This window comes from Propithecus coquereli, unplaced genomic scaffold, assembly GCF_000956105.1.
Source record: "Propithecus coquereli isolate 6110/MARCELLA unplaced genomic scaffold, Pcoq_1.0 Scaffold163, whole genome shotgun sequence".
NCBI classification, from domain to species: domain Eukaryota; kingdom Metazoa; phylum Chordata; class Mammalia; order Primates; family Indriidae; genus Propithecus; species Propithecus coquereli.
In genome coordinates, this window is record NW_012140858.1 from 3,761,951 (window position 1) to 3,777,095 (window position 15,145).

Consider the following 15,145-nt stretch of genomic DNA (forward strand, 5'->3'; position numbering starts at 1 on the left):
CTTCGTTGGGGCCCTTTTAAAAAAGTAGTTCCCTGGGGGATTCTGCTGGGGAATCAGAACTGGGTCCACTTGCTGTAGACCACAAAGGCTACTGTGACCTGAATAATCACTTTATTAAGTTCCTACTTTCTGCCAAGTCCTATTCTGACACGCTACTAGCATGTCATACTGAATCTTCTGTTAAGGACCTTACTATGCTGGGAGCCCTATTTTGCAGAGAGGGAAACTGAGGCTGAGATATCAGGTGATCAGGTGTTGAAGGTCACCCAGCCAGTGAATAGCGAATTAAACCAAGATGTCTCTCTTATACCCAAGGCACTTTGGGACCTCCAAGACCTTGTCCCCTGATAAACAGTCGGACCTTTGGGCATGTACTTTCAGACACCTGGAGCTGACCGGTCTCCCTTCACTGGACTCTTCATTCTGGGAGTCAGGCTTGTATGAGCCTATTTCTCCCTTCCTCGGCCAAGAGCACGCTTGGTGTCTGCTGCGCTAAGTCCAGACCCTTTCTTCTTTCTTGGGGCCCAGCACTGTGCTAGGCACGTAGTAGGTGCTCATTACATAGTGCCGACTGACTTAGACTATGGGGGGAGCATTTAGGGCAGACCCCAAGAAGGACCACCCAGTACCATTCGATCCAGCAATCCCATTACTGGGCATCTACCCAAAAGAACAAATGATACTGTATAAGAAAGACACCTGCACCCAAATGTTTATAGCAGCACAATTCACAATTGCAAAGATGTGGAAACAACCCAAGTGTCCATCAATATATGAGTGGATTAATAAAATGTGGTATATATATACCATGGAGTACTATTCAGCTTTAAGAAACAATGGTGATATAGCACCTCTTGTATTCTCCTGGATAGAGCTGGAATGCATTCTACTAAGTGAGGTATCCCAAGAATGGAAAGACAAGCACCAGAGGTATTCACCATCAAATTGGTATTAACCGATCAACACATAAGTGCATATATAAGAATAACATCTATTGGATGTTGGGCAGAGAGGAGGGAGGAAGGGACGGGTATATGCATACACAAAGAGTGCAATGCGCACCACCCGAAGGATGGACATATTTGAAACTCGGACTTAGCGGGGGAGGGGGGGCAAGGGCAACATACGTAACCTAAACGTCTGTACCCCCATAATAGGCTGAAATAAAGGAAAAAAAAAAAAAAAAGGAAGGGCCATCCAAGTAGAAGACAGCCGAGGGAGACTGGGAAATTGAAATTACCACGTCCAAAGTCCTTTAATAACCATCACTGAATGAGTCAGCAAACAAATGAATGACTGGGCTGCTCGATGGCGTAATAAGCAAAGAGCCCAGACTCTGTGGTGGCTTTTCCTTGAGCCGCCAAATTGGGTTTGTCTGTGCACTGTGGCTGGGAGCACCCAGCACGGCGTGATGGTTACGCAGCCGAACTTCACACCCAGACAGACCTGGGGTCCAGTCATGGCTGCAACCCCGTCCTGCCTACTTGATCTTAGCTAAGTGACTTCACCTTTCTGAGATTTTCCTCTGTTAATTGGGGTTAATAAGAGCTCACAGGGATGTATGAGAATTAAATGATGAGAAGTACATCATACTCTTGCTCCTTGGAGAGAGCTTAGCAAAGAGTCAATGTTATCTGAGGGTCAAAGTTGCCCTTAGATAATGTCAGTCCAGGTTCCCAGTTGTAGAAGCAAGTGGCTTAGCCTGGAGAAGCAGCTCAGGATGTGAGACACGTTGTAGCTTAGAGTGTCCTTAGGATCTGGCTGCCCCAGGGACAGAGCTTGTGGCCCGGGGTCTGGCTTCCTTCCTTTCCTGAGGAAAGGGCTCCCAAAGCCCTCGCCTGTGCCAGGAAGGGGGTGCGGACAGAGTCCTGCTCTTTGCAGGCCGGTCTCATCTGCCCGTTGAAGCAGGACCTCCAGGGGCCTGCCCCAACTCCTGGCTGACCGAGTGGAGGGGAACCAACATCCTTGGAAAGACTAAAATTGCTAGTTCCTGAAACCACGAGCCGCGCCGAGTGAGCTCTTTGGAAAGTCCCACTGGCCTTTCTTCAATGAAGACAAATGAATTTATCTCAATCAGTTGCCTTGAAAGGCACTGGGAACTCTTCCCTGGCTTTTCCTCCTGGGCAGCAGAGTCCTGACTGGCCGCTTCTCTCCCTGGAAGAATTCTCGTTAGAAGGGTCACCGTGTAGGATGGAGCCAGCAGGGCTGGATGTCAACAAGTTCATGAGTCTATAGCATAGGAATGATAGCATGTGCTGAGGACATCCATTAGTAATAATAACAGTAATAACAACTAACATTTATTTAGCACTAACTGTGTGCTAGGCTCTGTTCTAAACAGTTTATATGAATTCAATTTTAATCCTCATGTCACGCCCTATGGGCACTTATGAACCACTCACAGAATAAATCAATTGTATCCTTACCTTACAGAGGAGGAAACCGAGGTTCAGAGAGGTTCACCGCCTTGCCCAAGCTCCAGCAGCTGGTAAGTTGGGCAGATGGAGGCTGAGAAAAGGAAGGGTTGGCTCAGGGTTCCGCAGCCTAGTGACCCCCTAGATTTCCTGCCTCCCCAACCAGGTCCCTGCCCACCAGACACAGGCAAGACTTCAGGACTCCACGCCTAATTCTGTAGATTCCAATTCTGTAGATTCCAACACAGAGTTCTGCGTCATTGGGTAGTTTGCAAAGAATTCCTTTGTTTTTTAGGGTGGTGAAGTTTCCTCCATGGGGAAGAAAGAGCTTCATCAAAGTGCCTCTGCATGGTCGGGCCTTGCTGAATGTGCCAGACTTTGGTGGAGACCAACTTCTCCAGGAAGGCACCCCAACTGCTCTCAGGGGTTACTGAGTAGGAGAGAAAGCACTCCTCTATCTGTCCTTCCTCTGTGGTCCCACTAGGTGGCACCTGGCATTGTGGTTGAGAGCACTTATTCTGGAACCAAATCACCCAGGTACAAATCCTACTTCTGACACCTGCTGGCAGCGTGACCTTGGGCAAGTTCCCGAACCTCTTCCTGCCTTGGTTTCCTCCCCATAAAATAAGAACATGAATAGTATCTCAGAATTGTTGTGGGAAATGAGTGAGTTAATACATGGCTGGGAGCAGTGCTTGGCACCAGACAAATTTGCTAATCGTGATTGTTTATTCCATCGCATAGTGATTGTCCTTTGCTTGTCTTTCCCCCCTACCTGACTGGAAGCTCCTTGAGAGCAGGGCAGTGACCGACCCAGGGTCAGGCTAGTGTCACTCGTACCCAGGAGAGGAACCCTGGTCTTGGAGTGGGGACTCAGTAAACGTGTGCTAAGTGGGAGATCACGTGACCAGAGCCGTACGCTGCGTGAAGCTTCTGGAGGAAGACACCTCTGCCTGACTTTCAAAGGACTTCCTTGGCAGCCGGCCAGGGTGGATGTCAGCGATGGCCGGGACCCGCCCGGCACACACAGTCGAGCTGTGGCAGAGCAGGCTTTGAATCCAGGTCTCCTGACTTCAGTCCTGGTCCCCATCACAGCACTAACCTGTCTGCAATTCCAGTAGCAGCTCCTGGGCTCACAGCAAGACCGTGCCTGCCTGCCCAACCCTGCCCCGCCATGTCTGCTCGCTTCAGATAAAGGAAGGTGAGTCCTTGGGAGCTCTGCAAGAATGTAAGAATGTAGAAATAGCAAAAGTCATTTAAGAGGACACAAAATATCCCACAAAGGGGCTGAGACCAACTATAAAGGGACTGAAATTAAATATTAATGGGGGCGAATGTGTCATTGGGCAAAGAGAAGAAAGACCCTGAGGGAGAGACACAGCGCCCATCTGGGATGCTGAGAGAAGGCTGGCGTGGCGAAGCAGCGAGATGTTCTTGGCAACAGGAGCTACACAAACTCTCATGATGACTCCAACTCTTGAGGTCTTTCCAGGGGTCGGCCTCCCCCAGATGGGACCTCACAGCCTTTTAAACACCAGGATACACAGAGTTCTCTTCCTGAAGCTCATGCCATCCTGCAGCAATGCACCCTGCCCCGCTCCCCCATCTGCATTTAGAATGGGCTGAGAGCTGGGGTCCCCAAGGATCTGGAGAGCTCAACCAGGCGCCTGGACATCCAGGTCACTCGAGACACACCAGCATTCTAGAAACTCATAGGCGGCCATCAAAGATCAGGTGACTGTTCCCTCCCCACTGCAGGTCCGCCCAGCCAAAGATTCCAGAGACTCCCTCCCCCCCAACTTCTCATAGTGTTTTAAATTTTCAGAGAGATCTTCTAGGGGTTTGGAATTCTGCGAAATCCTTACAGTGCTTCAGGATTTCCAAGAGCACCCCCCAATTCTAATGTTTTAAGGTAGCAGAGACCTTCTTTTACATTTGGTAGCTCTTAAGAACTACTACTATGTTTCAGTGGGCCAGAGAACTGTCCCCGAGTTCCAGCAACCTGCATTTGGGCCTGTAGCTTCCAGGGTCCCAGAAGTGCCCTCCTGAGACTGCAGTTCTTGGTAAGAACCAGATGGATTTCAAGAGTCTCGCTACATTACTGGGGCGCTATGGAATTCCCCCAGGGTTGAGGGATCCTAAAAGTGGTAGTTCTAGAGTGAGGATGCTGATTGAGAGATGGACACATGGCGGGTGCGGGTAGCGGAGGCCAACCCCCTTGAATCCTGTGTCTACGTCTGGAAAAAGATATGGGGTTTTTGCTGAGCTGCAGCATGAGCTGGAACTAGGAAACTTGGAAAATCGTGGCTGGCTCCAGCGGGAGTCGTCCAAACACAAGTGAACCAGCACCGGCCAGGGTCCCCCTGGGTGGTCCCCATCCATGCTCCCAAGGAGGCTACGGAAAGCTCTCACGCTCAGTGCCAGGGGCCTCCCCGCCCCAGGCTGAAGACCTCCCAGCAAGCAGGGCCAGTGAGATAAGGCTTCTGGGGGGTGCGGAGGAGCCCAAGCACGAACCTGCAGAGCCACCCAAGCTGACGTGGCATCAAAATCACCAATCTTGGAAAAAAGGCCTTTATGGCATTAAGGAGGCTCCCCCTCTCCCTTCAGGTCTCTGCACAAACGTCACCTCCAGGAGGCCTTTCCAGAACCCCCTGTGGAGGACTGCACCCCCGCCCTGGCAGAGCGCCACCCTCCTGCTCGGTCTTAATCCACAACATTTATCACCACCTGACATGCGACACATGTTGCCCGAAGGTGAAGATTCTTATGCTTCGTTCAGTGCAAGTGCAAAGTAGGTTCTCAGTAAATATTTGCTGCATAATTATTTTTTGAACCCGTATTGTCAATTGCATCAAAGCGTCACATTGCCTAAAAGTTGCTTTTGGCTAAATTGACTGCAACCGGGAAAGCCACATGCTGTACTCTTTCCGTGTGTCGGGGAATTTAATCCACACAACAGTTTTGTAAGGGGCACTATTACTGTGCCCACTCTGGACGTGAGATGAGTTGGGCCCAGAGCAGTTAAGTCACTTTGCCAGGATCACTCATGGATAAGTGAGGATGCCAGGATTTGACCTGGGGAGCTCAGTCTGTGGGCTAAACCACAGCCCGCTCTGCCTGGCCCAGCGGCCTGTGGTGTCTGGCTGTCACCCTATGTCCCCTGGCTCTGCCTCCACAGACCCTGGCCTTCCAGGAAGCTGCCACTGTCCAACACCCTCACGCCCAGTCACAAGTCTTACCTCTTGATTCCTGTCCATGGGGGGCACTAACCTGGTCTGACCCTGCCAGTCCCAGCTTCAGGGACCAGCCCCGCTCAGACTCAGGAGTCAGGGGCTTGCAGTGGAGGAGGCCCAGAGAGGCCCAGCAGTCTGTCCCAAGCCACACAGCACACTCAAGTAGCCTGGAGGCACCTCGCTTTTATTTTGGGGTCCTCACTGCCCTGGGGAAAAGGGGACACATTCCCATAGCTACGTTCCAGAATGATGGGTAGGAGAGCACCAAGTCTTTCTTTGCTTGGTCTTGCACTGGGGAGTGTGACGGGGGACAGAGGTCCCGATTTCCTCAGGCCAGGTCCTCTGAGCACAATGGTCCTCTGGGCACTGTTCCAGATGATGGCTATGGCCTCCCTCCCAGCATTCCCCAGGGTCCTTGGCGTTCCCCAGCTTCTCCCTGGCGGGGCCTCTGGCCTCAGCCTGCTCCTCCCTCGGGGCTCCCCAAGCCTGTGGCTGAGGCCGGCCTGCGTGGGCCTTGCCTGGGCCCAGGGTTCAGGCCTTGGGGCACGCCCAGCCTGAGGCCTGGCTCAGGTATTGCTGGCTGAGCCATCTCATCCCCTCTCTGTGCTCTCTGTCCCTGCCTCCAGCTCACCCCTGCCAGTCAGGCTACCTCCCGCAAGCGGCCCTGTGATCTATGTACCAATCTAGGCTGGCGACACCTTAAGAACCTTCTGTGGCTGCCTTTTGCCTTTGGCAGAAGCACAAACTCTGGATGTAGCTAAAAGGCCCTGTACTTCCTGGCCCGGACAGCTCTGGAAACTCAGGGGTCTCCAAGCCTTTGTCTCCACCACCCCCCACCCCCTTTCCCTGGACCGAATGCTACCCACCCTCCAAGGCTTAATCACAGCTTCCCTGGCAAAGTTCTCTGACCCCCTCCATGATCACTGAATGGATGACCCTCCTCTGTGCCTCTGAGCTTCCCCAGCAAGGCCCGTGTGAGGTCATAAACGTCTGTCCCCCACCAGATTGTGTGCACCCCGGGCAAAGCCACCTTGGCCCCTTATTTGCCACCTTACAGCTTGATGTGCAGTTGATGCCAGTGGTGTTTGTTGAATGAATGAAGGAAGGTAGGAAAGAAGTGGGTCTCATTTTCCCTAACTATGAGTGGGAGGGTTAGGTTAGCCTCATGGCTCCTTCTCCCACCCCCAGTTCCTCACGTCACGCCTGGACTTCTCCATCGTCGTAGACCCGCTGCATCCTACGGGCACTTATGCCGGGAATCACAATGTTCCTCACACCTTGACCTTCACTAGAATGTAACAGGACAGGGAGCCATGTCCACTATTTAACTGACTGAAGCCCAGAAAATGGTCCATGAGAAGCCAGGCCTCCGGAGCCCCACCAGCACCAGGACACACGTGACACAGAGTGAGTGAGCCCTCGACCTCCCATCTGCCCAGCCCGAGGCCAGGTGGGTTTTCTTCACCCTCCTTCATGGAGACACTGACCACTCGACTTCCCTACGTCCCCCCAGGGGAACATAGCAGTTGCTCAATCAAAAAAAACTTGTGCAACCCATGAAAGGAGATGGGAGTCTGGGACATTACAGACCAGTGGGACACACACCTGTGCCATCCTAGCCCCTCCTCTGTTGGATTCCCCCAGGGGGAAGCGACTGACTACCCCAGAGGACAGAACCAATCAGACCTAGAGCTGGAGCCTCTGTTTATTCAGGTATTTCATCACCACTGCTGGGTTTCTCCTGAATGCAGTCTCGCGTCTCGTGGTCTGGGGCGGCACCCTCCCCTTGCTCCCCCCAAAGCTGCTACCCCACGCAGTAGATGGGGAGACAGCGCGCAAGGCGCAGAGCCCAGTCTGAGGTCACGCGGCAGTCTTCTGGGTCTCCACTCTGCCTTCAGCGGGGAGGGAGGGCCCGGCCGGGGCTCCGTGCACCCTCGCTGTGGGGCGGCTGGCTCCGGCCACGTCGCAGGGAACTGCCAATCTGCTCTCTGAGGGCCTCCAGCCTTTGGGCCAGGTTTTGGACCCCAGCCCTACCTAAGAGCAGTGAGACTTGAGGCCTGCCTTTCCTTGGATCTTCCCCACCCAGGTCTATCTGGGTCCCAACATCCTCTGGAGAAGCCTTGGGGGGTAGGTACCCTCCACCCTTGCCCCACCGCCACCATGGGCCCCACCACACATCTGGGCATGCTGGTGGTCCTAAAAAAAGAAGTCCAAGTTTGGGAACTAGGAAGATTTTAGAAATCACCTCTCAACACCTGCCCCATTTCAGAGGTGGGAAGACTAAGGCCTGGAGAAGATGGGTTCTGGCTCAAGATCACAGAGAACACCAGGGGGCCCTTCCCTCTCTCCCTTCTTCACCTGTCAGCACTGGTGACGTGTTCGGAGGCCCCGTGGGCAGCGGGGGTGCGGAGGGTACCACCTCCTCCTCGGTCAGCATCTCTGCCAGGACTCGGATCTGAGTCCAGTCGCTGTGGCTCCTGGGCCAGGGTGAGTTGGCGGTGGGAAGTCAGTCTTTGAGTTCCCAGGTCTTCTCCTCCCCCAGCCCAGTGCCCCAGGGCTCGGCCCACCTCTCTCTTGGGCACTTGGCAGAGCCAGGGCTGCACGGGGGTGCCCAGGCTGGGGGCCGGGCAGACAGGGGCCTGCTGCCCAGGGCCTCAGGGCCTAACACCTGCAGGAAAAACCAGAGCCCACACTGGTAACCCCAGCCCTGCCTCTCTGTGTCCCACTTCCCTGGTGCTGGCCGTAAGCCCGGCCGTGCCTGCCCCACAGGGTGCCAAGGATGTCAGGTGGGCATAAAGGAGTGCGGTCGTGGTCGCTTTCTTCTGTGGGCAGCAGGTGGTTCTCGTAATGTCCTCTCCTGAGACTAGGCGAGCCCTGAGGGCAGGAACCATGTCTGGCCCAGTTCTGAGTCCTCGGAGCCCAGACCAGAGGCGGGCACAGAGCACGGAGCTCAGGGGAGAGTTACTGGGGGAGTGAGGGAATATATAAAGGGGTAAATATGTAAATGAATGAATGAATAAGCGAATGACAGAGTAAGTTCCTGAAAGAAGGCAGCGTGGGGAGGAGGGAGGGCGAGGCAAGTAGCTATTCCAAACCCCAGGCAGAGGAGCCCTCAGCCGGCCATTCACTCCCCAGGATCCAGCCTGGAGCCCTGGAATCCCCCGGCCCGGGAGCCCCCTGGATTACTGACTCCTAGACCGAGGTCTCCAGTTCTCCCGCCTTCCCGCACCCCCAGCTGGGCCTTTGCTACCTGCTGCAGGTGGCGCTCCCTCCATGGGCAGGCCCAGTGGGCCAGGGGCGCTCGGCACAGCGGGCAGAGGTGGCGCCAGGGGCAGGAGCAGAGGGGTGGCAGTGCCTGCAAGAGGGCAAGTCAGAGGCTCCATGATGTCCCCGCCTGTCACTCCTCCAGGTTGGGCAGTGAGACTCACATGGCAGGAGGGAGCTGGTACCATCAAGCAGGGACACGGTGGGGCTGGCCCAGGGCCCGGCTGATGGCGGTGGCAGGCAGAGAGGCGCCTGGAAGGAACAGCGGGGTCTGTGCCTGCAGCCCCCAACCCTACCACCAGGCTGGCCTCCGGGTCCCCCTTCTCAACAAAGCCTCCTGGAGCCCTCACCGGTGCCAGGCCCTGTGCTCGAGGCTTTCCATACCAACCCATTCTTCCCAATCTTCAACACAAGCCTGTAGGGTAGGCACAGCTATGATCCCCATTTTACAGAAGAGAAAACCCAGGCAGGAGAGGTTCAATGACTTGCCCAAGGTGACGCGGCTAGTAGGTGGCAGAGCTGGAAATGGAACCCAGGTGGTCTGGACCCAGAGGTCAGACCCCTGTCCCCAGGCCTGGCTCCAGGCTGGTGGCCATGCTCACCTCTCTAGCTCATGGACCTGCTGGGCCAGGACACGCTGCTCGTTCCGGGCCAGGTCTCGGCTACTCTGCAGCTGGCTCTTTTCTTTCCTGGGGGAGAGCAGGTGGCAGGGAGGGGACAGGAGGTGGGGCTGGTGGGGATCTCCGTCAGCCTGTCCTCATTGCAGCATAGCACCAGCCCCAGGAGGCAGGTGGGGACAGAGTGGAGCCAAGGACCAGAGCTGGGAGGCAGCTTGGCAGAAGCAGCCTAGCAGGGAGGGGTGGGGGACAGAGTCCCCCTGGCTGTGGGCTGGGACCTACCTGAGCCTCTCATTCTCCAGCATGAACTCCTGTAGCATTCCGTAGAGGTTCCGCTGGGCCCAGGCCAGCTGGGTGCCACCGAGCCCTGAGGCTGCCGGGAAGCAGGAGGTGGCTGGATCCACAGAAGCCCCAGGCCCTATCCCCATCCTGCTCCTCCCCCAAAGAGCTCATACCTTTGCGTTCCATTTGGTCCAGCTGGAACTGCAGGCGATGGTTCTCCTCCTGGAGCTGCAGCATGTCAGTCTCCAAATGCTGGGGCTGCTTTGCCACAGGGGACTGCAGAGAAAGAGACCCAGAACTGCCCATTATGGTTGTAGTTGTGCACTGCACAGGGCTTCCAGGTGTGGAAAGTGAGTGAAGCCTAAAATCAAGCTTCACTTGTCAGCCTTGCCTTTTTTTTTTTTTATTTTTATTTTTTTTTGAGACAGAGTCTCACTGTGTTGCCCAGGCTAGAGTGCCGTGGCATCATCCTAGCTCACAGCAACCTCAAACTCCTGGGCTCAAGCGATCCTCCTGCCTCAGCCTCCCGAGTAGCTGGGACTACAGGCATGCGCCACTATGCCCAGCTAATTTTTTCTATGTATTTTTAGTTGTCCAATTAATTTCTTTCTATTTTTAGTAGAGACGGGGTCTCGCTCTTGCTTAGGCTGGTCTTGAACTCCTGAGCTCAAACAATCTGCCCGCCTCGGCCTCCCAGAGAGCTAGAATTACAGGCGTGAGCCACTGTGCCCGGCCTCAGCCTTGCCTTTTGGCACAAGGCTGCATCTACCTGGAAGGGGCACCTTGTCCTGACTGCACCATCCTGAAGGGCCCCACTCTGAGCTGGGCTCAGCTCTAAGTCCAAGTCCAAACTCAGTTCTGCCCAAACCTTGGCCCAGGTTCTGAATGCAAACGAGACCCTGTATCAGATGCCCAACTCAGCTCACAACTTAGCCACGATACCAGCTGGGACCCTGGCTATAGCCCGACTGTATCCCAGCTTAGACTCCAACCCAACTCCTGCTCTAACCTTGACCAGGACTCCGGCTGGGGCCCTGACCCCCCCCTACCCAACCATGACACCATTTCCAGGATTCCAACCCTAATCCCAACTCTGACCCAGTCCCAGACTTTGATCATGATGTCGACTTGGGTTCCAGCCATTGCCTGATCCCCCACTATCTCCCCTGCCTGTCCCTCTCCTGAGTCTCCCTCCTGTCACCTTGGGGGCCTGCGGCCGGGTGGTGACTCGCTGAGCTCGGCTTGCGTATCGCAGGGTGCTGAGAGTCTCAGGAAGACACTGGGCTGAGGGGGACACGCAGGCCACCTGGGGAGGACTCCCCCTGAGTGCTGCTCTCTAGGGGCCCCTCTTTAGGACCCAGCCTTCCCACCACACCCCCGTTGGGTACCATGAGAGTGACCCCACGCCCCCCCAGGGAGTCTGCCAGCAACTTGGTCAGCTTGCTGTCCCTGAAAGGGATGTGGCTCTGCTTCCGCTGTGGGTCCAGCAGCAGGGAGATGCAGTGACCTGGATAGGGAGAGCAAGGCCCAGAAAGGTTACATCGCTTGCCCAAGACCACCCAGCTGGGACACTGCACAGCTGGGATCTCCATCCAGGCCTGTGTGACTCTAAAAACCCATCTTTCCACGTGATCTCATTACTCAGATTGGTCTCCACCACACACTGGGGCTCCCTAAGGGCAGAGATGGCCCTGCCACCCCTGATCCCCAAAAGGGCCTGGCGTGCAGCACGGGCTCAGGAAATTTCCAACGAATGGACTGAATGAAAAGGAGTTTTGTGAGCATCTCCCAAGCACGCTGCCAGGGAACGTGAGGCCCCAGCCCTCAAGGATCTCAAAGTCCAATAACCTGGGGTGGGGGAGAGGAGACAGGTCCCCTAAATGGGTATCAGTCTTCCCAACAGCACAAGGGACGGGTCGAATGTTTCTGAGTTGAGTGTTACTACCTCCCAAATTAGAATGTAACTTTACAGACCCTTAGAGTTTACAGATTCATAGTCCATGTTCTGAGAAGGCAGAGTCAACAACAGAGCTGGGGCCTCTGGCTCTGGGATCACAGCTCTTTCACCGCGTCTACGCCCTACGACTCCTCTGGTATCCCCCGCTGTGGACAGCTGTGGGCCCAGCGCTGGGGAGGGACTCAAGAATCAGAGCACCTGGCCCCCAGGTCTCACCCAGGGCCAGCAGGCTGCGGTTGATGCTGTTGGCCTCAAGCATCAGCTCTCCACGGGATCCTGTGGCTGCCACCTTTTCACTGCCGGCCAGGTCTACAAAGCACAGCTTCCCACCGATGGGGGGCTCCCCGGGGCCCACAGGGGGCATCTGCTGGGCCTGGGGGATCAGCGCTTCATGGGGACTTGGGAGGGACGGTCCCCATCAAAGTCACAAGGTCACAAGGCTAAGGGTTTCCACCATTACTCCCCATGTACGCTCAAGTCGGTTTATACGTCCAGACGCAGACCCTTGCTGTGCGGCTACCCTTGCTGGGTGGCCCAGGGCCAGCTCCTTCTCCAGGCCGGGGCACTCACACTTTGGCAGCCGATGTAGAGGGTGAGCAGGGCATGGCTCCGGCTGGAGGCCTGGTTCAGGGTGTGAGCCGAGCTCCTTCGACGGCTAAGCCCTGGAAGGGGAAAACATCAGGAGCGGGACCCGGTTGGAGAACAGGTTATTACCAGGGAAGAAAAAGGAGCAAAGGAATCCGGACGGCAGAGGGGACAGCCTGTGCAAAGGCAGAGGGACAGGACAGCGCGCGCTGGGTCAGGGAATGATGGAATGTTGGCGCTGGCTCTAGCACAGATAGGTGAAGGGGGATAGAGACAATCGAGCAGAAGAATGACAGATTGGCATTTTGTAAGCAGTCTCCTATTGCTACTGCTGTGTGCAGGGAGGGGGAGAAACTGAGGCAGAGAGATCAGCTGAGAGGTGTGGCACAGCATCCCAGGTGCCTGCCAGAGGAGGGGTGCCCAATAAATATTTGATGAAAAAATGAATGAGACTGGAAAGGAAGGGTCTTACAGGCTAGGCTAAGAGGTCCCACCTTCATCCCTGGGGCTCTGCAAGGGTGGAGGGTCTGGAGGCGCAGAGGGATGTGTTGGGCGGCGTGGAGGAGGAGGGGTTGGCAAGGGAGAGCTGTGAGGTGCAGAGACCTCTCTAAGGAGCCAGAATGAGGCCCAGCTGAGGCAGAGGCCTAGGCTGGAGAGGAGTCTGCCAGGCAGAGTCAACAGGCACTGGGCAGAGGTGGGGGCAGGGGACATCCTTGGGCTGTGTCTCTGAATTGCCGGTTTGCTGGTCCTTTCCCCCAACAAGAGTCACTTCTGAAGCCACAGCTGCGGCCGCCCGCGCCCAGGCTCGGCGGAGCAGCACGCACCCAGCTGCAGGAGTTCCAGCAGGGCCTCCAGGCTCCCGAGCTCCACCACCCGCAGCTGCGCCACATGGAAGCCCCGGGTCTTGTTCCAGCGAACAGCGAGGGGCCGGGGAGACCCCAGGCTCAGCAAGTCGCGAACCTGGGAGGTGAGGGAGGAGGGTGAGGGAAGGGACTCTGTGTCTATGTCCCACCCACTCGCAGCCCTTCCTGACAACAGTCCCCAACTGCTTGGAAAGAAACTGCTCTGTTGCCCTGCCTCTGTCCTTCGATTCTTCTCATTCCCTTACCTGCTCATTGTAGATCTCCAGATAGGAGGCGCGCAGGGTGACAGGGGCACCCAGGTGCTGCACGCGGTCGAACAGCCAGGCGAACGTCCTCTGCATGATGCCAGCCAGGCCGGGGGGTACGGGCGCCCCCTCCCCCTGGGGGCAAAGCCAGCTGAGCCTGAGACTGGGTCATCTCCATCAGCACCACAGTAATGACTACCCTTCGTAGAGCCGGAACCGAACCATGTTCTCATATAACAGCTCATTTATTAATAATTCTCAAGCAGGTACCATCACCTCCATTTTACAGATGAAGAAACTGAGAGCTGGTAAGTAAAGGCACCAACACTTCAACCCAAATGCTCCAAATGGGGAGCATCTTCTCCTCTCCGGTCCTCAGTTTCCTTGTCTGCAAATCAGTGGAGCGGGCTGCCTGGTCCCAGACCCTTCCCTCTGGGAGCCGGCGCTTCCAGCCCGCCGAGCCCCGACCCGCGGGGGCTTCGCCGGCGCTGGGCCCACCTGGGGCGGAGGTCCCGTCAGGGTGTAGGTCTTGCCGGAGCCGGTCTGGCCGAAGGTGAAGACGGTGCAGGAGAAGCTGCGGGCGGCAGGGGCGTGGCTGGACCCAGGCGGCGCCGCGGGTTGGGCTGGGCTGGGGGGTTAGGGAGCTGGAGGGCTGCGGGGACGTGGGACTAGCGGGACGGGACGTGGTTCGGGGCAGGGCCGGGAGAGCCCGGCGGCGCCTCTTACCCTCGCAGCGCCAGCTCGCCCAGGCGCCGCACGCCGCACGCCCGGAACACGTCCTCCTGAGTGCGCGCCCCGTCCAGCACCGCCCCGAAGCGGAACGCCACCTCGGGGCCCCCGCCCGGCGGGCTCACCTGCGGAAGGCGCGACGGAGGGGCGGGCACTCTGGGGCAGGGCGGGGCACCCTGGATGGGGCGGGCACTCTGGGGGGAGGGCGGGGCACCCTGGATGGGGCGGGCACTCTGGGGCAGGGCGGGGCACCCTGGATGGGGCGGGCACTCTGGGGGGAGGGCGGGGCCTGGGGCAAAGTTATCTGGGGTAAGGGACCCAGCGTCCCCAGGGTAGTTTTTCGCCCGGGGTTGGGAGGAAGAGAGGGGCTCCTCACCTGCAGAGTCCGGCTCCCTGAGCAGTGCAGCACGCTCTGCTCCCCTCGACGCAGCTCGGCCGCACTCATGGGCCGCACCCTGGGGTCCGACAGGAGGGCAGATGGGTACATCCTTATGTGTTCATTTGTCCCTGCCTTGCCCGGGTGCCTCCTACCTAGTCTGTACCCACCTGAGCACTACTTGGATGGGCGTTTCCGGCCTCTCTGGTCCCTGCTCCAGGCTCCGCGCGGGGTCCCTGTGGCAGCAGCGTGAGTTACCTTCCCTGCCCGCAGCACTGTCCGCTGTGCGGGGCGTTCAGGACCCCGAACCTCTCTGAAGCTCTGCTTACCCGTCGGGTGCACCTCGTTCCTCCATGTCCTGCTCTGCACACGCAGTTAGCTCCGCCCCAGTCTCCTTTCTGTCCCTCCCCAGTACCCTCCTCTTCTCCACAACACTGGGACTGTCTAGACACATCTTCCACTCCCACCCCCATCCCCCGTCCCAAGCAGCCATCCATCCGGAAAGGCGCTGGCCTACCCAGGGCCAGCTAGTTAAAGATTTACCCACCCCCACTGCGGCGGTGGAGAAAGTCTCTCCCAA

General features: G+C 56.9%; 1 protein-coding gene across 8 annotated transcripts; it reads right to left on the minus strand.

The window, feature by feature from the left end:
- Positions 1–7,346: 7,346 nt before the first annotated feature.
- Positions 7,347–14,930, minus strand: KIF12 (kinesin family member 12). 8 transcript variants are annotated; one of them, XM_012641210.1, is made up of 19 exons: positions 14,895–14,930; positions 14,736–14,801; positions 14,566–14,644; positions 14,187–14,314; positions 13,959–14,034; positions 13,461–13,595; positions 13,177–13,312; positions 12,338–12,429; positions 11,984–12,140; positions 11,199–11,317; positions 11,012–11,116; positions 9,984–10,086; positions 9,811–9,901; positions 9,514–9,600; positions 9,076–9,163; positions 8,898–9,002; positions 8,215–8,315; positions 8,006–8,124; positions 7,347–7,677 (listed from the first exon to the last, which is right to left on the minus strand). In XM_012641210.1, exons 1-19 carry the CDS (start codon positions 14,918–14,920, stop codon positions 7,508–7,510), a joined length of 1,983 nt encoding a protein of 660 aa, XP_012496664.1. In that variant the 5' UTR covers positions 14,921–14,930; the 3' UTR covers positions 7,347–7,507. The 8 variants fall into 8 exon arrangements, with proteins under 8 accessions (XP_012496664.1, XP_012496666.1, XP_012496663.1 ...); XM_012641212.1 differs by having other exon boundaries at positions 7,347–7,681; XM_012641209.1 differs by having other exon boundaries at positions 9,811–9,904.
- Between the last annotated feature and the right edge of the window lie 215 nt (positions 14,931–15,145).

Coding starts and splice junctions, on each gene's coding strand:
- KIF12 (XM_012641208.1), bottom strand. CDS start 14,920: ATGGAGGAACGAGGTGCACCCGACGG. Junction 14,315..14,565: donor CAGGGAGCCGGACTCTGCAG/GTGAGGAGCCCC, acceptor CGCCTTCCGCAG/GTGAGCCCGCCGGGCGGGGG. Junction 9,164..9,513: donor CAGGTCCATGAGCTAGAGAG/GTGAGCATGGCC, acceptor TGTTCCTTCCAG/GCGCCTCTCTGCCTGCCACC.